This window comes from Quercus lobata, chromosome 8 (genome assembly GCF_001633185.2).
Source record: "Quercus lobata isolate SW786 chromosome 8, ValleyOak3.0 Primary Assembly, whole genome shotgun sequence".
Lineage (NCBI taxonomy): Eukaryota > Viridiplantae > Streptophyta > Magnoliopsida > Fagales > Fagaceae > Quercus > Quercus lobata.
Window position 1 is genome coordinate 62,898,941 of NC_044911.1, and position 23,474 is coordinate 62,922,414.

A 23,474-nucleotide genomic window follows, 5' to 3' on the forward strand; every position below is an offset into this window, starting at 1 on the left:
TGAATGGTCTTTTTTCTCAAAAAAAAAAGAAAAAAAGAAAGTGTGTGTGCATGTGTGTGTGTGTGTGTGTATATATATTTTTTTTTGAGAAACAAACACACACACACAAAAGGAAGAGGGAAAGGGGTTCTAATAGTGCATGTGTGTAATAGTGGTAGAGGCGTGCCCCTTGAGGGTAACAAAACCGTGCGCGTATCATGCGGTGTCAGACATGGCCAAGTCAATCCCACCTTTGCCCCAAAGCGGACAATACTCGAGATGGGCACAGTCCCTCAAAAGCGCCTTTTTGTGGGGGAGGATTTTGTTTCACGCCCCGCAAGTTGTTTGTCCTCTTTGGAGAGCCAAACTCGCAAGGTTTTGTTCTCAGTACCGAGTGTGGGGTTTGGGATTTTTGGGATGCTTTGACCCTATGGTACACTCATGGTTGCTCCAAGGGCTTATAAACCATGAATGGGGTGCATCTCTTGCCGATGTGGGACTAGGGTGTCATAGGGTCAAAGCACCCCAAAAATCCCAAACCCTACACTCAGTACTGAGAACAAAACCTTGCGGGCTTGGCTCCCCAAAGAGGACAAACAGCTTACGGGGTGTGGAACAAAATCCTCCCCCACAGTGTGTATGTATTTGCTATTCAGCATAAAAAATAAAAAGTATAGGGGGTGTTTGGTACATGGACTTAAAAACACATGTTTTGTTGTTTGAAAATGTGTGTGAAAATACGTGTAATATTGTTTAAAAACTTTTTTTTTTTTTTGAGATGGTGTACCAAACACCCTCCTAGTGTGTATGTATGAGTTTTGTGTTCTATTGATAATTTATAGAGATGCTAAAAGCCTTTTTGTATTGGAAATATTGGTGACATGCTTTTCTTTGTATGCATCCAAGTTTCTCCGATCATAGATTTTTTATTGAAATAATTTGATAGTTTACAACAGATGAAGGAAGAGATTTGAACCTTGATTTTCCTCAAACAAAAAATAGAGGCAATGCCATTGTATATAAGGCTCTTCGCGCTCCAAACATAGTTATTAAGGCATTTGAACAAAATGAAAGGGAGAAAATGTAATAAGAAAACTGAAAGAAGAATTTAGACCATGTTGATTGATTTTAGATGAATTAAATCAACTTTGCACATTAAGGAATTATATGATCAAAGTCAATTTCCGGTTATTTTACCACAATAAAATATGTTACCAAATAACCAATAATGCGATAAAGATTGACACAGGTATTTGGATAACAATGAAAAACCCGTTGGGCCTATCCAAGGAGAGAAATATTAAGTAAAATTCCTATATTATTTGTGCTACATTAGTCGATGTAACCATTTGTTTGATTTTAATTGGGCTTTTAAGATATTACAATTAAAGAACTGTATCAAAATTTTACTTTAAAATAAATCTTATCAAACACTATATTCTAAATTTTACCCCCCCAAAAAAAAAAAAAAAGGAAAAAAAAAGAAGAAAAATAGCTTAAACCTCAAAATATTAGTCCAAACTATCACAAGTATCACTCCTCTGAGACATCCAATATCTCCTTGATTTCAACTTCGTTCAACTGCTCCCACTCATTCACCCATTTGTTCCTTTCATTCTTCAACATCCTATGCTTTTCACGATCTTTCTCACTCAATAGCATTGAAACATCCTGGTCCTCTGCCTTGTACTTCTTTAAGTTCTTTGCAATCTCTTCATCTTTCTCAAGACCCAAGGAATGACTGCGGTCTTGGGCACCACAAGAACTGTCAAAAACAGTATGAGAAAAAGTATACATAAAATAATTTCACATGTAATAATTGAGTTAGTGTATATACAAGACATGGTTCAAAGTTTAAACCGTTGAATATTAGTAAGATTAACCGAAAGAATTGATCCTTCATTGAAGGACAATACGTTGAAACCATTTTCCATCTCATGTACTGAAGTCACTGCAGTTGTAACATATCTAATAGATGCCAATCGATGTTGAAAGAAGAGAAAGAGTGAAAGTTGAGGAAGAGAAATGGTAAAGAGATAGGGGCTGAAGACTCAAGTGCTGAACGAGCAATTCTCATAAAAATAAAAATAAAGATTTTTTTTTTTTTTTAATAGGATCAAGAGATAGGGGCTCAAAATAATTATATATATAAATATATATATATATATATATATATTTATACGTATACTTGTTTAAAAATATATTTATATAAACTTGAAATTAGGTTGTATAAATTTAAAAATTGGTTCATATGGTATATAATTATTATTTACAGTAAAAAATCATAGATTTATGAAGTGGTAAACATTTTAGTCATGATTTTATTATATATAAGAAAAAATAAGTTAATTAAGTAGCTCATGGACAAGTTAGAGCTTGCTCAACAAGTAAATAAAACAAATGTGAACATATAATCTTATTTGGTGATGAGGTTAAGCTTGACTTATGTTTGAAATAAAATTAAATGAATGAACCTGAATTTTCGGATTTGTTTACCGTCCTAAAAGGGTATCGCAAGGCAAGCATTAACAGGGTTATTGGAAGCAGGAAAAACGAATGGTATTGAATGCAGTGGACTTTTTAATGGACTCGTGGTCATGGGGTAGTGATTCATGTAGGGAAAGAGAGCAAGAGGTTGGCCCATCGGGTGAAGGAATTAAGAAGAAGAGCCCAAAATGGTTGGAAAAGGGTGTGTAGAATGTATAGTTTATCAAATGTGGGCCATGTACAGAACCTTGAAGGTCCAAGCTGTGGAAACCGGGAGTTGGCAGACCGTGTATACTATTACTTGGAAGAAATTTTCTTAGCTGAACGTGGGTCCCACACCGATCTTTCTTAAACCCAAGAGTTTGGGAACCAACTAAAAGAAATTTGCTTCTCTTTCTCCTTCGCGGGTCCTACTGGAATTCTCAATTCAACAAATTCTACCTCTAGGTCCCCTTTTACACGCCTTCTTCTTCTTCGACGAACCTTATAACAACGCAATGCTACTTAAGATTTTCATGAGAATGATTTATTCTTATGCCTTGATCTTGTAATTTTGGGCTTTTCTCAGTTATGGCTTTTATATAACAATTATTATTATAATTGTACCAATTTCACAAAGATATTTATTCTTTTGCTACAAGAGTTCACATATGGATCGATTAAACTCATTTTTTTAAACCTAATTTCTTTTTTTTCTAAATATTGAATTAAGTAAAACTCAATTAGATAAATGGCTTCATCATCCAATCTTTACACCCTGAATTTCATTTGAAATTTGATGTTGATGATTAATTAAGATTAGGAAAAGAAAAGAAAAGAAAAAGGTAAAAATAATTCAGAGTAGAAAGACTAAGATCAAGTCTCCTCATATAATGTAATTCTAAAAAAAAAAAAAAAAAAAAAAAAAAACACCAAGTAGAAAGACTAGGTCAAGTCTCCTCATATAATGCCATTCTAATAAACGTTTGATATTGCCGCGAATGTTCTGTTACCTAAAGGGATTAATTCGCTGCTTCCATTTCACCTAATTTCCTGACATCACGCTGGAAGGGAATATACCATCTAGCTTGTCCAATTGCTCCAATCTCAGGTTCATAAATCTTCATTTGAATAAGCTTAAAGGGAAGATTCCAGCTGAGCTAGGCTTTTTGTTGAAGCTTGAAGTACTTCAAGTTTCTAGAAACAATCTGACTGGAGGTATTCCACCATCTTTAGGAAATATTTCATCACTAAGAATACTTACCATGGCCAGCAAAAATTTGGTGGGAAATATTCCAAATGCCATAGGCCAATTAAAAGGCTTAGAACATTTTTCAATTTTGACTAATAAAATGTCAATCATGATCCCTTCCTCTCTTTACAATGTGTCATCTCTCCAAATTGTTTTAGTTTCATACAACCAACTTAGTGGCACAGTTCCAGCCAACATAGGCCTAAATCTTCCAAATCTCCAAAGTTTCTATTTAGCTGGAAATGAGTTCTCTAGGCCAATCCCTACTTCGTTATGCAATGCAACTCAGCTTCAAAGAATTGATTTAGGCGAGAACAAATTTTTGGGATCAGTTCCAACAAATTTAGGAAATCTGCCAAATCTTTTCACACTACGTTTGAGAGCCAATTACCTAGGAAGGGATCTCAGTTTCTTAACATCTTTAGGAAACTATAGTATGCTTAAAGTATTGGATATAACTACAAACCAATTCGGCAGTGTTTTGCCCAATTCTGTATCCAACTTGTCAACCCAACTCACTGGATTATATTTTGGAGACAACAAAATATCTGGACCTATTCCTGCATCATTAGAGAATCTTGTCAACTTAATTGTCTTGGGCTTAGATAATAATCACTTCATAGGTGTCATTCCCATGGCCACTAGTTTCGGAGGGTTTAAAACGATACAAGTATTGGCTTTAAATGGAAACTAACTTTCAGGAGAAATACCAGCCTCCCTAGGCAATCTTACTCAAATGTTCCGACTCAATTTAGATGAAAATAGATTGGAAGGAACCATTCCTCTAAGTATTATAAACTGCCAAAATTTGCAGCTCTTCAACATTTCACAAAATAACCTTAATGGATCCATTCCCTAGCCGGTTATTGATCTTTCTTCACTTACATTACTCGATTTATCATCCAACTCATTTACCAGAGAACTCCTTTCTGAAGTAGACAGTCTGAAAAATATTAACTATTTGGACATCTCTACAAATAATTTGTCTGGGAAAATTCCTAGTTCCATAGGAAACTGTTTGAGCTTGGAATATCTTAGCTTGCAATGGAATTCCTTTAAAGGATCCATACCTTCATCTATCGCTTCCTTGAAAGGCCTTCGATATCTAGATGTTTCAAGAAATAACCTATCAGGATTGATTCCAAAGGGTTTAGAGAAACTTCAATTTTTAGGAAATTTGAATCTCTTATTCAATGATATTGAGGGTGAGGTACAAATAGGAGGAGTTTTTAATAATAAAAGTGCAATATCAGTGATTGGAAATGCTAAACTTTGTGGGAGTGTCCTGAAATTGCAGTTGCCGGCATGTCCTATCAAAGTCAAGAAGTCAAGAAATTCCCTTGCTTTCAAGCTAATAATTGCAACTGTTTTTTTTGATCTACTTTTCCTCCTATTGTCATTCTTTCTTGTTCGTTATTGGAGGAAAAAACCAAAAAAGAATTCATCCTATATGGCCTCAACAATAGACCTCCTTCCGAATGCTTCTTATGGAATGCTCGAACAGGCAACTAATGGATTTTCTCCGAGTAATTTGATTGGATCTAGCAGTTTTGGCTCTATATATAAAGGAGTTCTTCATCCAGAAGAAACATTAATTGCTGTGAAGGTCCTTAACCTTAAACACAAGGGTGCTTCCAAGAGCGTTATGGCCGAATGTAATGTCTTAAGAAATATCCGACATAGGAATCTTGTCAAGATATTAACATGTTGCTCTAGCATGGATTATGGTGGAAATCAATTCAAAGCTCTAGTCTTTGAATTCATGACAAATGGGAGTCTAGATATCTGGTTACATCCAGAGATAGACGGTGAAGATCAAATGCGAGACTTAAGCCTTCTTCAAAGACTGAATGTTGCAATTGATGTTGCTTCAGCATTGAATTATCTTCACAACCATTTTGTTCCACCAATCATTCATTGTGATTTAAAGCCAAGCATTATTCTTCTTGATAATGATATGTTTGCTCATGTAAGTGATTTTGGCTTAGGCTCCTCTCAACTATAGATGATTCTTCTCAAAAACAAACTAGCACAATTGGAATAAAGGGATCTATTGGCTATGTTGCTCCAAGTAATGTCTTTTTGATTGTCTAAATCCTAAATTATCCTAATAGATATAGTAAATAAATTGTCTAAAACATATTGTATGTTATTTTTAGCAATTACCTTACTATCAAAATAAGATTATCTCTCACAACATGCAAGCAACACAATATTCTCTCTCACAACATGCAACATGGAAACACGCATACGCAAAATTTAATTTCTACATAAAAAATTCAAAGTAAGAAAAGCTTTAAATATGATTTAAGCCTTGATAAATCATAAATTTGATTAGTTGCCAAATATTACTGGCTATCCATTCATTTAGCTTGCTTTTTTTAAATCATTTATTTCCTCAACACTATGTGGTTGTGATGATATATTGCCAATCGGCTATATCAAATATGGTATAGCTGCCCTTAAAACAGATCTATGCTACAATTTTGTGCATTTTATTCATGTACGTATCTTAATCTGAACAAGTTATCAATAAACAAAGTTCAAATAGTAATAATAATAAAACCACCATAATAATAATTATCACGCGTAACATGCAAGTTCATGGCTAATAATGGATAATTAGAGGACATATGATTTTGTAGTGAACATGGGGCCTAGATATCAGATGTGTCCAATGCTTGATTAGATTATCCTAATCTATCCATTAGCCATATTTCCTTTTCTATATATCTAAACCATAAATATTGCCTCCTTGCACTAGGCTAGGCCCTAAAGTATTAATCTAAAGTAGAAATTCTCTCTCTCTCTCTCTCTCTCTCTCATTTGAAATTTTGAAATCATGGCATCTCTCATCGTGATTTTTCTTGAATTCAATTTAATTTTAATATTTTGTTAAACAAGATCTAAAAAATCTCCTAACATAACATAATGTGTATAGAGTATGGCATGGGTGGTAAGGCTTCAACAGATGGTGACACGAATAGCTATGGAATATTTCTACTAGAGATGTTCTTGGGGAAGAGATCCAATGATGAAATGTTTAAAGATGGTCTCAATCTCCATAATTTTGTTAAGATGGCATTGCCGGAAAGACTTGTTTAGATTGTAGAACCAATCCTTCTCCAAAGAGAAGTTAAAGAAATGCCAACAACAACCGTGGTAGCTAGAGAAGATAATAATAAAAATGAAATTGAAGTAGATGAAGAAACTCATGGTGTTGTGAACCAGTGCCAAATGGATGCTAATGTGCATAAGTGCTTAGTCTTAGTCCTTGAAATTGGTCTTGCTTGTTCAACGGAGTCCCCAAAAGAAAGAATGGATATGGAGGAAGTTACCAGGGAATTACATTTGATAAAAAATACTTTTCTTGGCTCCAGGATCAGAAGAGGCAGGCTTAGCTAGTAGAATTCAAGTTTAGGTATTGCTATATTTCAAATTTGAATTTGCTCAAGTAAAATTGCACATGACAATTATTTCATAAACTAATTACTAGCCATTATGTCTTCTTTCTTTGTCACAATTATATTCCACAAACATAAGCATGAAATATTTTTAAAACTTTTTTTTGATAGATATCTATTCTCACTATATATATATATATATATATATATATATATTTTTTTTTTGTGTGGTTATTTAGACCCAGGACCCTACTGGATAAGGTACTTTAATTCTCATTTTTTTTAATGGTCTCATGCAAAACGTGTTCTTGTTTCTGGTTTCATGATATTTAGTAGAGCGTAACTCTTTTTACTTGAATTTTAGGAGCAATAAACTACCTGAAGAGATCAGTGGAATCTCCTTGTTACCCCTGTTGAGTAAAGACTTGGCATTTGTATTTGCACGTGACATGTGTTCTCATGCGCGCTTGTTTAATCTCCTTTGTTGAAACAATCAATTGGTGGCTTCTTTTGGTTCTTACTCATGTATGCAAAATATGATGTGCTATATGCGTGTATTTTTGTGTTGTACTTGTGTATAATCTATGCAATTTCTGAAAACTTGGATGTCTCGAAAAATATTTTTATTTGAATGTTTGGATAATAGATGATCCAACTCTCTCTCTCTCTCTCTCTCTCTTGCTGAATAAAAAAAAAGGGGTTTCTGGAGTTGACTCATCGACCCAATGCCACATGATGGTAAGGATAATATCACGTGTACCACCAGGGCAATGACTCCTTTTAGTCACATCTTTATTCTTCCTATTTCATCTTGTTCAAATGGCTTATTACGGCATCTCCCTAGGTTTATAGAAACGACAATGACTTCTTTTAGTTGTTTAAATCGTATTTTGCTAGAGTTGCTATGTTTTTGTATGCTAACTTGCAATGGGATAAGCAAAAGTGTTCTTAATTTGCTTGTTAACTTATTGATGAAATCCTTATTTTTCCCTTTAGTTGTCCAATTTATCCGATTTACACAAGAATTAAGAAAGTTTAAAAGATAATTTTCCGAAACTAGTTTGGAAGAAAGTTTTTCCAACTCACAACATGACAACTTTTAAAATATCCACAAGTATTTTTAGTTGTTTAAATGATTTAATGAATAACGAAAAATGTTTGGATGGATCTTTAACGGGAGAGTTCATAATTAATTGATCTTAATAATTTCACATTTGAATTTGGATGCTTGGAACGTTTTAGCAGCTCCACATTGGATGTTTGGGACTAGATAATTTCCAATCGTGTTTGACACTTCACAATATATCAAATTTTCCTGCCCTCTTTGCCAAGTTGCCTTTTCCACATTGAATGAATTTGGACCATGATAATTATCCACCGTGTTTGACACTCTGCAATCCTCGGTGCTTGTCACTTAGCTTTTTGCCTTTTTCCACATCCAATGTATGGACCAAGATAATTTTACACCACGTTTGACGTTTACGCAAAGATATTCAAGTTTCAGGATGATGTTACATGCTTACAGCTACTTTCTGTTTACACACTGAATTTCTAAAAAAAAAATCTTTTGAGAAATTTGATGTTGATGATTGATTAAATCAGGAAGAGACAAAAAGGAAAAATAAAATAAGTAGAAAGAGAGAGTGGAAGACTTGAGGTCAAGTCTCCTCATATCATTTCTATCTTAATAAACGATTGATATTGCCACAAATGGTTTTGACATAAAAGTCGAACACTCCACTTGGTTGCCTGACACCAAATATTTCACTAGCTTCCTTGATTTTCCATACCAAATGATGCTTCACCAAACCAATTTTTACGCATTTTGTTTAATGTACCTTCGTGTGATTCTTCTCTTCTCCACAAGCAGTCTCCTCTGTTTGCAACCCTCCATTACTGCCACTACTCTAACAAATGAGACTGATCGTTTGGCTTTGCTCAAATTCAAAGAATCTGTAGATCATGATCCATATAACATTTTGAGCTCATGGAATGACTCTATGCACTTCTGCAACTGGCGTGGAATCACATGCGGCCGTCGGCACCAAAGAGTCACAGCCTTGGACCTACAGAGCCATGGCTTACGTGGATCCATATCACCTTATATTGGAAACCTCAGCTTTCTTGGGTTCATCAACCTCCAAAGTAACAGCTTCTATGGCGAAATTCCACAAGAAGTCAGTCATTTGTTCCGACTGCAACAGCTCTCTCTTAACAATAACACGTTAGAGGGGGAAATACCAATCATCTTGTCCAACTGCTCCAATCTCTGGTTCATACAGCTTGGTGATAATAAGCTTAAAGGGAAGATTCCAGTGGAGCTAGGCTCTTTAACGAAACTGGAACTGCTTTGGCTTCCTAATAACAATTTGGAAGGAGAGATCCCATCTTCTCTAGGAAATCTTTCAATGCTCTCACATTTTGATGTTGAGGTTAATAATTTGGTGGGAAATATTCCAAATTCCATAGGCCAATTAAAAGGCTTATTTGCGTTCTCAATTTTGAGTAATAAATTGTCAGGTACAATCCCTTCCTCTCTTTACAATGTGTCATCTCTCCAACTTGTTTCGATTTCAAGTAACCAACTTAGTGGCACACTTCCAGCCAACATAGGCCTCACTCTTCCCGATCTCCGATTTCTTTATTTTGGTGAAAATGAGTTCTTTGGGCCACTCCCTACTTCATTATGCAATGCAACTCAACTTCAATCTATTGATTTAAGTGAGAACAATTTTCTAGGACCAGTTTCAAATAATTTGGGTAATTTGTTGGATCTTAATTGGCTAAGTTTGGGTAACAATTTTCTAAGATGGGATTTCCGTTTCTTAACATCTTTGAGAAACTGTAGTAAACTTAGTGCGTTGGATTTAAGTCATAATCAATTTGGAGGTGTTCTGTCCAATTCTGTATCCAACTTGTCAACCCAACTCACTACATTATATTTAGGAGGCAATGAAATATCTGGAACTATCCCTGCATCATTAGAGAATCTCGTCAATTTATATATCTTGGGCATGGGAAATAATCATTTCACAGGTGTCATTCCTACTAGTTTTGGGGGGTTTCGAAAGATGCAACTATTGGAATTAGGTGGCAACAGATTGTCTGGAGAAATACCAACCTTCATAGGCAACCTTACTCGGTTGTTCCAACTCGACCTACAAGAAAATGGATTTGAAGGAACCATACCTCCAAGTATAGTAAACTGCCAAAATTTGCAACTCTTGGACATCTCACAAAATAACCTTAACGGATCCATACCTCAGCAGCTTATTGGTCCTTCTGCCCTTCAAATACTACACCTCAATTTATCTCACAACTCATTCACTAGCACACTACCATTTGAAGTAGGCAATCTGAAACATATTATTGAATTGGATATCTCTAACAATAATTTTTCTGGTGAAATTCCTGCATCTATAGGAAATTGTTCGACATTGGAACTCCTATACCTTGAAGGGAATTCTTTTGAAGGAGCCATACCATCATCTATGGCTTCTTTGAAAAGTCTTCAACGTCTAGATTTTTCTCAAAATAACCTATCAGGATCCATTCCAAAGGGTTTAGAGAAGCTTCCTCTTTTAGAAAAATTGAATCTTTCATTCAATAATTTTGAGGGCGAGGTACCTACTGAAGGTGTTTTCAAAAACACAAGTGTGATATTATTGATTGGTAATGCTAAACTCTGTGGTGGTATACCAAAATTGCAGTTGCCAAAATGCCCTATTAATGCCATGAAACCAAGAAAGTCCATTGGATTCAAAATAGCAATTGCAATTATTTCCATTGTTCTTATTTTCTTTTTGTTTTCATCCATTTTTGTTCTTTATTGGATAAAAAGATCAAGAAAGAAACCATCTTCTATGGTTTCAACAAAAGACCTTCTTCCAAATGTTTCTTACAAAGAACTCTATCAAGCAACTAATGGATTTTCTCCAAATAATTTAATTGGATCTGGCAGTTTTGGCTCTGTATATAAAGGAGCTCTTGATCCGGAAGAAAGGATAGTTGCTATAAAGGTCCTTAACCTTCAAAACAAGGGAGCTTCCAAAAGTTTCATGGCTGAATGCAATGCATTACGAAATATCCGGCATCGGAATCTTGTTAAGATATTAACATGTTGCTCCAGCATGGATTACAGTGGGAATCAATTCAAAGCTCTAGTATTTGAATTCATGACAAATGGGAGCTTAGATATTTGGCTGCATCCAGAGCTTGCCAACGAAAATCAATCAAGGAGCATGAGCCTTCTTCAAAGACTAAATATTGCAATTGATGTGGCTTTTGCAATGGATTATCTTCACAACCATTCTATGCAACCAATAATTCATTGTGACTTAAAGCCAAGCAATGTTCTTCTTGATAATGACATGGTTGCTCATGTAAGCGATTTTGGTTTAGCAAGGCTCCTCCCAATTACTAATGATTCTTCTAGAAAGCAAACTAGTACAATTGGCATAAAGGGATCAATTGGTTATGCTGCTCCAGGTAACATCTTTCCAATTCTTCTACCTAAACTCCCACAACATCTTTACAGATATTATTATTTTTTTCTATTTTTTAAAATTACCTTATTATCAGGAGAGGATACTAAAATTATCTCTTTCCCTCTCTCTCAACTTGCACACATAGAAGCTCACCTAGCCACTTAATTTACAATTTTCTTTTAATTGAAGCATTTATAGCAAACCAAAGCATTAAACATGTTTTAAGCCTTGATAAATTTGCTTTATTAGTTGAGACATTGCTGACTATCTTTTGACTAAGTATCTTTGTTTTTCAGGCATTGATTTCCCCAACACTATATGTTTGTGATGAGTGACTAATGATTGCTTGTCAGTGTGTCATAGCAAATATGGTAGAGCTGGTCTCAAAACAGATCTGTGCTATAATTTTGTAACATTAACTCGTGTCCTGAAAAACTTGTCAACAGACATTATTCAAGTAACGACAAGTAATAGGAACCATGATTTTAGTTGAACTTGGGGCAGCCAAGGCATTAGTACCTAAAATGTTCATACCAATTGCAAATATAATTTGATTAGACTATCCTATTCCTAACCATTAACCACATTTTCCGTCCTACACAAAATTAAAAAATATTGACTCTTGGTTATAAATCTAATGTAGATTGTGATACTGATATAGAAGGAAGTGAATCTGTTTTTTAAATAGATTTGTTCCACATGAAGAAGTTTACAAACTTTTTGATGGGTATATAAAGTAACAGATATTCCAAAAAATATATGATAAAGAGAATTTATGAACATGTCACACTAGAACATGCACACATGCACGCACATATTGCCACTGCTTTTAACTTGAAATTTTGACATGATGGTTTCTGTCATCATGATCTTCTTTAGGTTCAACATTTTTTTGCTATTGTACCTAATCAAATGAATTTGTAATTGCATTAAATTCCAAATATCATTGTAAACAACTGCAAAATTTCCTTACATGTCATAATTAAATTGTAGAGTATGGCATGGGTGGTAAGGCATCAATAGAGGGGGACGTGTATAGCTATGGTATATTATTACTGGAGATGTTCATAGGAAGGAGACCCACTGATGACATGTTTAAAGATGGTCTCAATCTTCACAATTTTGCTAAGATGGCACTACCTGAAAATCTTGTTCAAATTGTGAACCCAATCCTTCTTCCAAGAGAAGTCAATGAAGCTTCAACCGCAATAGTGGCAACCACAGAAGATAATAATGGCAATGGGATGCAAGTAGATGAAGAAGCTCAAGGTATTTCAAACTTCTACCAAATGGATCCCAATGTGCATAAGTGCTTAGCATCAATTCTTGAAACTGGACTTGCCTGTTCAATGGAGTCACCAAAAGACAGAATGAGGATGAAGGAAGTTACCAGAGAACTACATTTGATCAAAACAGCTTTTCTTGGTTCTGGTATCAACAGAGGTGGATTTAGGAGAATCCAAGTTTAAGGTACTTTCAAATATTTTAAATTTAAATCTTGCTAAATAATAAAATCATCAATGACAATTTTCTTCTAAAATGATTGAAGGCCATCCTAAGAGTTATAGATTGGCCACTGAGTTTTATTTCTTTTGTTTCCTATTATTTTGCATAAATGGAATCGTGGTCGTCTTTTATTATTTTGATAAATGATCTTAGTTGTATAAATAGTTAGATTTTTCGATTTTTACTAACAATCAAATGTTAGACTAGAATTTTCTCATTTTTAGACCCAAAATCTTACAAAAGGTTCTTTCATATTCAATTTTTTTAATGCTGTCATGCAAATGTAATAGTTGTTCTTGTTTCTACTTTCATGGTTTTACTTTATAGTAAGGGGAATAATAAATATAATGAACTTTGTACTTTGACTGCAGAGAATGAAACTATCAGAAGAGATCACTGAAACCTCTTTCATGTCCCTGTTGAGCATATATAGGTGTGCGAGTTCAATCTCCTTTGTCAAAATGTTTGTGGAATGATTTCCTTATATTTTCTTCTTTTGGGATATGGCGGTCCTACAGTATGCATATTGCCACTTTTTTGTAGTACAAGCATATTGAACACTTCTACTATAGGTTCTAGAGTATAGTCAATAGTTTCTATATATTCAGAAAAAAGGAAAAAGAAAAACTATGGTGTGTATGTATTTTGCTTTCTATTGATAATAAATCCAATAGCTGAAAGCCCTTTTGTATTGGGAATATCAGCGACGATGCTTTTATTTGAATGTTTATTAAACACATGAAATGTATCTATAAGTTTCTCCAAAAATAGAGTTTTTTTTTAATGATTTTTAAATTTTTTTTAAAATCTCTAAAAAGGGATCTAAATATAATGGGGAAGAGAGGTTTTAAAATCTCTGAAGGGTTTATCCATTTATTTTTGTGTAATGTGTTGTTTATCAAGCTATGTTACAGCACAACTCACATATTATACTATCGTTTTAGAAGATTGTTACATGCCCTGGAAATGAAGATTAAGTGAAAAATAGGTTCAACTTCAAACAGAGGAATTGAAAATAAGGAATAAGATGTGTCAAGTAACAAATGGAATCAACCAACCATTATCATTTTTTATAGGAGCGCATGATGAAATTTTCATCTTCAACATGCATACTATGAATTTGACAGGTCAATATTAATAATGCCAATCTTAATCCAGTTAAATAAAATATTGATTTAGTCTTCTTATCAAATCATATGAAAAGGAAAAGAGGAAAAAAAAAAAAAAAAAAAAAACAACAACAACAACAAAAGAAGAAGAAGAAGAAACTTTGGAATAGGGTCATAATTTACCTAACCTGGATGAATAATCTAGCGTGTTTAGCACCAAAACAACATACAATAACAACCACATTTGTTTTTTTTTTTTTTTTTGGTTCAGCTTCTACTTTCTCACAAGTTTACTACTATAATTTATCATTAGCAAATCAGTTAAAGTATCATAATTGCTTTTTGGTGTGTGGAGGAATGTGAGAAACGACTTTTTAAGTCTTAAATGAGGACAGTGAGTTCAGTAGTACATGAAAAAAATATTGTGGTTAGAGAAAATTTCAAAAGAAGTATTACAGTTAAGTTCATACCATAACTGACCCCTGCTAAAAGTCTCATTTTTGCTCAACATAATTCTCTATATCTCTCTTTGCCTAGCACCAATAAAGCTTCACTACACCAAGTTTCGTGTGATATGGCTTACATACCTACATGCTATTCTTCTCTTTTCTATAAGCCTACTACACTTGCAAACGACCAATATTGTTTCTGATCCAACAAATGAGACTGATCGGTTGGCTTTGCTTAAATTCAAAGAACTGATAGCCAATGATCCACATAAAATCTTGAGCTCTTGGAATGATTCTATCCACTTCTGCAACTGGCATGGAGTTACATGCAGCCACCAGCTTCAAAGAGTCGCAGCCTTGAACCTACAAGGCTATACTTTGCACGGACCCATATCACCTTATGTTGGAAATTTTAGCTTTCTCAAGTTAGTCAACCTCCGTGACAATAACTTTTAGGTAACCTCACTCAATTGGTCAAACTTTACATATCACAGAACAATTTGGATGGAAGCATTCCATCCAGTTTTGGAAACTGCAAATATTTGCAGTACTTAGACATTTCAGAAAATAACCTTAGTGGAGCCAAACCCAAAATCAGTCTTCCCCAATTACTAGTACTCAACTTATCACAGAACTCATTAACCAGCACCCTACCTGTGGAAGTAGGCATTTTCAAAAATATCAATCAATTGGACGTCTCTGAAAACAAATTGCCTAGTGAGATTCCTAGAGCCATTTCAGATTGCTTGAGCTTGGAGTACCGTTACCTGCAAGGTAATTTATTTCAAGGCACCTTACCTCCATCTTTGGCTTCTTTGAGAGGCCTTCAGTTCTTAGATATTTCACAAAACAACTTGTCAGGGCCAATTCCTAAACATCTACAGAAACTCTCCCTTTTACAACATTTGAATCTTTCTTTTAATAATCTGGAGGGGGGTATTAACAGAAGGCATCTTCAGAAATGCAAGTATCATATCAGTGAATGGAAATAAAAAGCTTTGTGGGGGTATCCCAGAACTGCGGCTGCAAGCATGCGATATTATAGTTATGAAAGATGGAAAATCCCAAGCTTTCAAATTTAGAGTCATAATTGTTTGTAGGATTTTTTTCATCATTTTTTCTTCACTCTTTCTTGTTCTCTATTGGAGGAGAAAATCAAAAAAGAAATCATCTTCTACACTCTCAGTTACTGACCTCATTTCAAAATTTTCATACAAGAGGCTCTATCGGGTGACTGGTGGATTCTCTCCTGACAATCTAATTGGATCTGGTAGTTTTGGCCCTGTATATAGAGGAATAGGAAATCTTGATCAGGAAGAAATGATAGTTGCTGTAAAGGTCTTGAACCTTCAATGGAAAGGAGCTTCCAAGAGTTTCATTGCTGAATGCAATGTGTTAAGAAATATTTGGCATCAGAATCTTGTTAAAACCTTAACTTGTTGCTCCTGCATGCACTACAATGGTAATGAATTCAAAGCTCTAGTGTTTGAGTTCATGGCGAATGGAAGCTTAGAGAAGTGGCGGCATCCATATATAGACAATGAAAATCAATCAAGAAATTTGAACCTTATTCAAAGACTAAATATTGCAATTGATGTTGCTTCTGCATTACATTATCTTCATGAACACTGTAAAAGACCAATCATTCATTGTGATTTAAAGCCAAGCAATGTTCTTCTTGACAATGACATGATTGCTCACATTTGTGACTTTGGCTTGGCAAGGCTCCTTTCCTCAACCAATGATGTTTCTCAAAATCAAACTAGCACGTTTGGACTAAAAGGTTCAATTGGTTACGCTGCTCCAAGTAAATAACTACTTAACTCCTCAATATTTTAAATCATGATTTTGATCAAGTTGACCAGCATCTCTAACAGTCTTCTGACTAAGATTTACATATTCATTTTAGCATTATCGATTTATTCCCTTGGGCCTCTCTACGATTATTCTGATAGCATGCCAATCAGGCTTATCAAATATGTAGACTACCAAAAAATAGAATTGTGCAGACCCTGCATAAAAATGGTGCAGGCAACTTTTTAGTAGAGAGAATTGGTCTCTCTGTAGGCTGGGAATATTGGTTCCAGCTAGGATTTTAAGGCTTGGGTACAGATTGGTAGGAATTGCAAGGGAGGATTTGACAACTTTTTTTCCCCTAGGTGAAGACACCAAGGGATTGAATCGGTAGTTTACTCACATTAGGGTGGAGGTGCCAGTGCCACTAGGTCAACAGGCCATTGGGAATTGACCACTATTAAAGAAGTCACAAATCATTAATAAATTACAACCAATAAAAAAGAGTCTTAAATATGAGAAAACAATGGCAGGTCTATTTTATTTGGGAATAGTACATGAGATTAGAAGCTAAAGCCGAAAATGCAAACCGAAAAAAGTATTTAAGATCAAAGAATAGCCTTTTGTTACACAAGAAAATGAATATTGGTCAAGAGGAGACAAACAAGTAGAGATGAAGAAAGATTCACACCAATAATCCCAAGATAAAAGAATGCTTAGATTGGAGGCGAAGCCATTGAAGTTGTAAACTATTTTGACCAAATGCAGGATGGACTGACGATTGAAAACCTTCATGGTTCAACAAGAAAATTTTATTCTTTTAGCAAGTTAAAAGTTTGCCCCGTTCTTCCTTTTTCGCTGGTAGCCTTTTGTGCCTTTAATTTTTCAATTTTGTATTTAATCATCATTTTCAATTTATCTATTTCAAGAAGCTTTATTGATGTATAGACGGTATAGCTGGTATTGAACAGATTCCTAAATAGCTAATTTGGTTGTCATCCAATAATATCCAGGCCTATTACTTTCTGTAGCCATACATGCAGCCAGGGCTTGTTGGGAGGCCTTTATCTACTACTTAATTACAAATAAGTAAAGGAAATATGATGATCAAATGATCCTAATAATTAACTTATATTTTCCATTGTAAGATGCAGTTATGAATTTTGCTCCCTTCTCTCATGCAATTTGTCATAGTTTTTACAAGTCCGACTTTAGAATGCAGATTCTATATCACATATTTCAAAATATTAAACAAAACATTTAACCTCTAAATATTGCATCTCAGATCACAAAAAGCAAGTATTAAGCTGCTATAAGAAATTTCCCTCACATTAACTAAGCATGTGAAACATATAAATTGCCGAATACGGAATGGGTGGTGAGACGTCTAGGCAGGGTGATGTCTACAGCTATGGAATACTAGTGTTGGAGATGTTCACAGGATGAAGACCCACTGACAAAATGTTTAAAGATAGTTTCAACCTCCATAACTTTGTTAGGATGGAATTGCCAGAAAGACTTGTGCAGATTGTGGACCCAAACCTTTCCACAAGAGAAGTAGATGAAACAGAAGAAGACTACCATGACAATTATGATCACAGTGATCCAGAGGCAGAGGCAGAGGAAGGAAGAAACCAAAATGAGAACCTACACCAGATGAATGCTAATATGCACAAGTGCTTATTTTCAATTTTCAAGATCGGCCTTGCTTGTTCATTGGAATCACCACAAGAAAGAATAAATATGGAGAATGTCACCAGGGAGCTACACCATATCAAAAATGCTTTTCTTGGTATAGGGATTTATGGATAATGAACAAGGTACTATAGCATGTTTCCATACAGTCATACAGAAGTTTAGCCAATAACAGATAACCCATAGAGTAACTAAATTTCACACATTTTAGTTTTCAGATGAATCTTTCAAACCACAAACACAAAACTTTCTTAGGTACCTGATCTGCTAGTACAAGTAGATTTTCTGGCGCTTTTATTAGGATAGAAAGATTAAACAAAGTCTAAGCGACTTAGGATTTTTTTGTCCGGATGTTGTTTCTGTTTCTTGTATCATGAAATATTCTTATAGTCTCAACATGGAAAACATAACTAACTACTATTTTTGCAGGATCATGGAACCTTTACATTGAAGTCTCATTGAAAAAACTTGAGCAAACATGAAACGATGAGATTTCTTTTTTCTTTTCTTTTTTTTTTGGGTAGGAAAGGATGAGATTTGAGTTAAAGTTTGTTATGAAATTAAAGACGTTGGTGAAAGTGGGAGTTAATTGTTGTATATATAGGTATATACATGGATAGGTTTTATAATGATATTTGAGTTTGGAGAATATTGTTTCATAAAGTGAAAATTCAAGTTCTGAAATTTTTTAAGTGAAATTTGAAATTCAGTATTTTCGATTAGTCGAAGCTTTTGCTTGATCGATCGAAGTGATGAAGAAAATAATCCTAGAGTCATTGTATAGTTCGATCGATTCTCGATTCCTCTCGATTGATCGAGACTTGCGAAATTGAATTTTCTGCAGAATTTTCTGGTAATTGTTTTGAACATTTGAAAATGTTTCAAGCCTTGTGAACAGTTTTATGAAACATTTTAACACTCCATACGTGTATTTTGGTGAAATATGACCCTATGGGTATAAATAGAGACTTATGTTCAATTGAAACATATCCTTTTTCTCCCAAAGAAACACAAGAAATCCTCATTCTCTAGAATTGTTATATGTAAAACCTAACAACTTGGTTGTATCCTGAGAACAAGTTGGTAGTAACCCTTTAGCAACAAGAGAGTGGAGACAAATATTGTTTGAGAATAACAATTTTGTGCTTCCAAATTATCTATTTCTGTTTTGTCTTTTGTGTTAATCTTACTATTCCATTATTACTTTGCGTATTATCCCTAACATTAATTGAGATGTTATTAGGTGTAATAGGATGTATTTCTTATTAAATAAAATACTGATGTGACAATCTATTATTAGATGTATAAAACAGGAGTTTTACACTCCATTCTTACTAAATTCACACCCTTCTTTCTATGGCTCCATTAATCTGCCTTTTCTAATTTATTTTTTTTCCTTTGGGCCGAGGGATACAGCTTTCACTTCAAGTCTACACATTAATGGGCTTAGAGCTGTAGACTGGCCCGAGGCCCTTAATTGGTCCAACCCCACATGTCGGGCAAAATACTAGGCAGGCCGAAGTCTCAAAAAAGCCCATTGCCTGAACTTATATTTTATTAGCAACATTAACATCCAGTTCTTTATAAGTTGTTAAAAATCAAAAGCAACTCTACGTGATTCATGATCTTAAAGCAGATTAAGGGAATCCCAGTTGCTATTCTGCAATTCAAAAACTTTTCCATTACATCACAACGTTATTGTCCAAGCATTGACCCACGTGACTCTTCCAAACTCTTAAGCAACTACTTGAAATTCGGAAGGATTACAGATGCAGAGAACCTGTTCGACAATATGCCTGACAGAGATGTTGTCTCATATTCTATAATGATTCATGACTATGCTAAAAATGGGTTCCACAAAAAATCCATGGATTTATATTCCCATATGCGAATTTTGGGTTTGGCTCCGAATTCTTTCACCATTGTTGGTGTGCTTGTTGGCACTGCAGGCTTGCAAAGCTTGGTGCTTGGACAATCCGTTCATGGACTGGTTGTTAAAACTGGGTTAGAGTCTGATATGATTGTAGGTACAGCTATGTTAGATATGTATGCTAAGTGTGGAAGTATGATTAATTCATATAAAGTATTTGAGGGAATGAAGAACCTGGGTTTGTACGTAATGGACTCTTTGAAGAGGGCCTTGTAGTTTTTAACCAGTTCCGGAAGTTTGGTTTGGTACCTAATGCACTTCGATATTAACTCTTATGAGGGGTTGCATTGGTTTGGAGTCACAAAGGCTTTGTGAATGTGTTCATGGCTTCATTGTTAAAGTTACTCTTGTTTTGGATGAATCCATCAATAATTCAGTTCTTGATATGTACTCAAGTTTGTTGGATTTAGATGCTGCAGCTAAAATATTTGATGAGATGGAATGCAAAAATGTTATCAGTTGGACAACAATGATAGGTTTGTTGATTGATCTTGAATATGCCTCTGATGCACTAGAGCTTTTCAGCAGAATTAGGTATGGTGGGATCAGTCATGACACGGTGGTTATCATGAATCTCATTTCAGCTTGTGCAATCATTGGGGATTTGAAGAGAGGCAGAAAAGTCCATGCTCAAGCTGTTGTTTGTGGATTTGGTTCTGAGCTCACTCTTGTGAACTCTCTAATTGTAATGTATTCCAGGTGTGGTGACTTGAATTCTTCTAGAACTGTTTTTGATCAAACATCTCAGAGGAGTTTAGTTTCATGGACGGCAATGATTTTGGGCTACCCACAGAATGGACACCAAAGAGAGGCTTTGAATCTCTTAGTTGAAGTAAGACTAGAGGAAAACTTTTTCCTTCATCCAACAATGTCGGTTAGTGCTTTAACTACTTCTGGTGGACTTGCTGCTTTAGAACTCCAGCAGCTCCACTGTTTTGTTTTGAGGCTGGTGTCTCCTCGCATAGACCGGTTCAGAACTTTCTCATATCAACATACTCAAAAAGTGTGGGACTGTGGAACTTGCTCACACTGTTTTTAAGGAGATAGGTTATCTTCGAGATGTAATCTCGTGGAATGCAATTATAAATGGTTATGGGATCAATGGTGATGGAGATACTGCAATTGCTCTCTACTATGAGATGAGGAGTTGTGGAGAAGGTCCTGATAGTGCAACCTACCAGAGCATTTTGAGTGCTTGCAGTCATGCAGGTTTAGTGGACAATGGTCTACTGATATTCAATCAAATGGGGGAAGAGAATAAAATAAGGCCAAGCCGAGAGCATTATGGGTGTGTAGTTGACTTGCTTTCAAGAGCAGGCTGCTTGCCTGATGCAATTGTGTTTGCCAGAAAATTTTTGGATGGAACAGATCCAGATGTTTGGGGAGCTTTGCTTAGTGGATGTCTTCTTCATGGCAATGTAGGGCTTGCAGAACTTGCAGCAAGCAGGATATTTGAGCAAGATCCAGAAGGATCCGACCATGTTGTGCTTCTTTCAGATGTGCATGCATCAGTTGGTAGGTTTCAGGAAGCTGAATCATTGAGGTTGAGTCGGAAGATGAAGGGGTTATTAAAAATCCTGGGATCAGCTTGCTGTATGGGATTCCATATGATTTTGGATGAGAATTTTTAAGCTTTGCTAAAAGGTGATCTTGTGTGTTAGCGCTAGACTATTGCATGCCTAATGAAGAAAACCAGGACAACACAGTCTGATATGGGACAGAATTAGAAATGGAGATAAATTAATTTTATGTGCTATGTTGACAGTATTACATCAAATACCAAACCTGAGAATATCAGGTCTTTGTCTACTTGCATTTGACTTGAAAGCCAGAACATCACCAAATTGACAGGCAAGTGGATTGATCAAATTATAACTAAGCTAGACTTTTTTGAAAAAACTATTGCATAGGCAATGGGTGACTCAATTGATACAGTGCTAGCTGAACTTTTTTAAAAACTGTTAGTAGTTACAAGGTTTTCCATCGTTTTAGAATTATGTATATGTCCTCAACATTGACATGCTAGTAGTGAGACTTCACAGCCATAACTAAGTGTAGGTTTCCGAGTGTCACCCTGTGTCTTGTATTTGAAGATTCTGCCTGTTATTTACCAAGGCAAGTGCTTGATTTTTTATGTACATTGGGTCATGCAAAAGAGAAAATTTCTCTGTTTCAAGATATGTTATGCATATATGTTGGTAAAACTCATCCATTGTTATAATATATTTGGCGTATGGGTTTTTGTAAAGTGTAATCACCATATTTTCTCTTCTTTGTAAAAGTAAACAATGTTAGCTACCTTTGTGCCATTATAATTCAATTACTGAGACTTTTTCCCCCGTAATCACAGACAATTCTATCATGATTTGAGTGACCCTATTTAGGTTAAATGATTAGGATGACTGCGAGGTATGGTTTGAAGTCAACTAGGCCTTTGTTGACATAACTTGTATCCATAGCTTACAGCAAGCCTTATTATCCCATAAACGCCTGAGAGGGATGTGCAAAAACTCAATGAAATTTTTGAATTGGAATCTGTGCAAACAACTAGAAGGATACCTCTTCCTATGAGCCACTAGGAAGATAAGTTAATTTGGGTGCTGAATAAGAAAGGAGCCTTTTTCAGTTAAACCAGCCGATGGGGCCAGTCAAAGCCACAGGTTCAGTTACAATAATATGGAGGTATGTAAACTCTTTTTGAAATCAGAGTTACACAAACGGCTTAAAATTATTATTATTATTATTTTTTATTTTATTTTTAATTTTTATTTTTTGTGGAGATTTGTAATGAATATTTTGCCAACCAGAGCTTGCTTGAAGGAGGGAGGTATTGATTTTGTTCTCTACTGTCCTCTTCATGGCACAGGGAGGAAATGTGTCTGCACTTGTTCCGCTACTGTCCTATGGCTGAAGCAGTTTTGTTTGGTTTAGACTGGGGCCTTCCTATGAATGACTATCACTTTGATTCTCATATGGAATTAATATTGTATTCTTTTAAAAGCTTTTTGATGATAACAGTTGCCCGAGCCTAGTCACTGTGACTCCTTTGTACGGAGGCATCCTTTCTCCCAAAATTATGGGGCTGTTTTGCCAATTGCCATGTTATTTAGAGGGATTTTTATTGCACCTCTAGGAATGTTGGACAAAAGCATTCCTAAAGATCAATTCATCCTTATGACTGATAGATTTGAGATCAATGTGGGAGTTGAGAAACAAAGTGCTATTTTCAAAAGGGGAAGTAAATGTAACAGAGATGATAGTTAGAAATCAATCTATTTAATGTTCTTCATAGTGAGGTGGGATATGGATCCAATTGTCCTTGGAGTGAAGCAAGCAACCATTGCTATGGTTAAGACCACCAGAAGGACTCAATATGATTATTTGTGATGCAGCAGTTGAACAT

At 35.1% G+C, this 23,474-nt stretch overlaps 1 protein-coding gene and 3 pseudogenes across 1 annotated transcript; all 4 read left to right on the plus strand.

Annotated features, from left to right (window-relative positions):
* Positions 1-3,797: 3,797 nt before the first annotated feature.
* On the plus strand, positions 3,798-5,791 carry LOC115957207 (annotated as a pseudogene).
* Positions 5,792-8,874: 3,083 nt separating this feature from the next.
* Positions 8,875-13,723, plus strand: LOC115954860 (probable LRR receptor-like serine/threonine-protein kinase At3g47570). Its single transcript, XM_031072827.1, has 3 exons — positions 8,875-11,589; positions 12,582-13,058; positions 13,466-13,723. Exons 1-2 carry the CDS (start codon positions 8,895-8,897, stop codon positions 13,055-13,057), a joined length of 3,171 nt encoding a protein of 1,056 aa, XP_030928687.1. The 5' UTR covers positions 8,875-8,894; the 3' UTR covers position 13,058; positions 13,466-13,723.
* Positions 13,724-15,699: 1,976 nt separating this feature from the next.
* On the plus strand, positions 15,700-18,258 carry LOC115957209 (annotated as a pseudogene).
* A 1,483-nt stretch (positions 18,259-19,741) lies between these two features.
* LOC115955149 lies at positions 19,742-22,701 on the plus strand (annotated as a pseudogene).
* Positions 22,702-23,474: the final 773 nt, after the last annotated feature.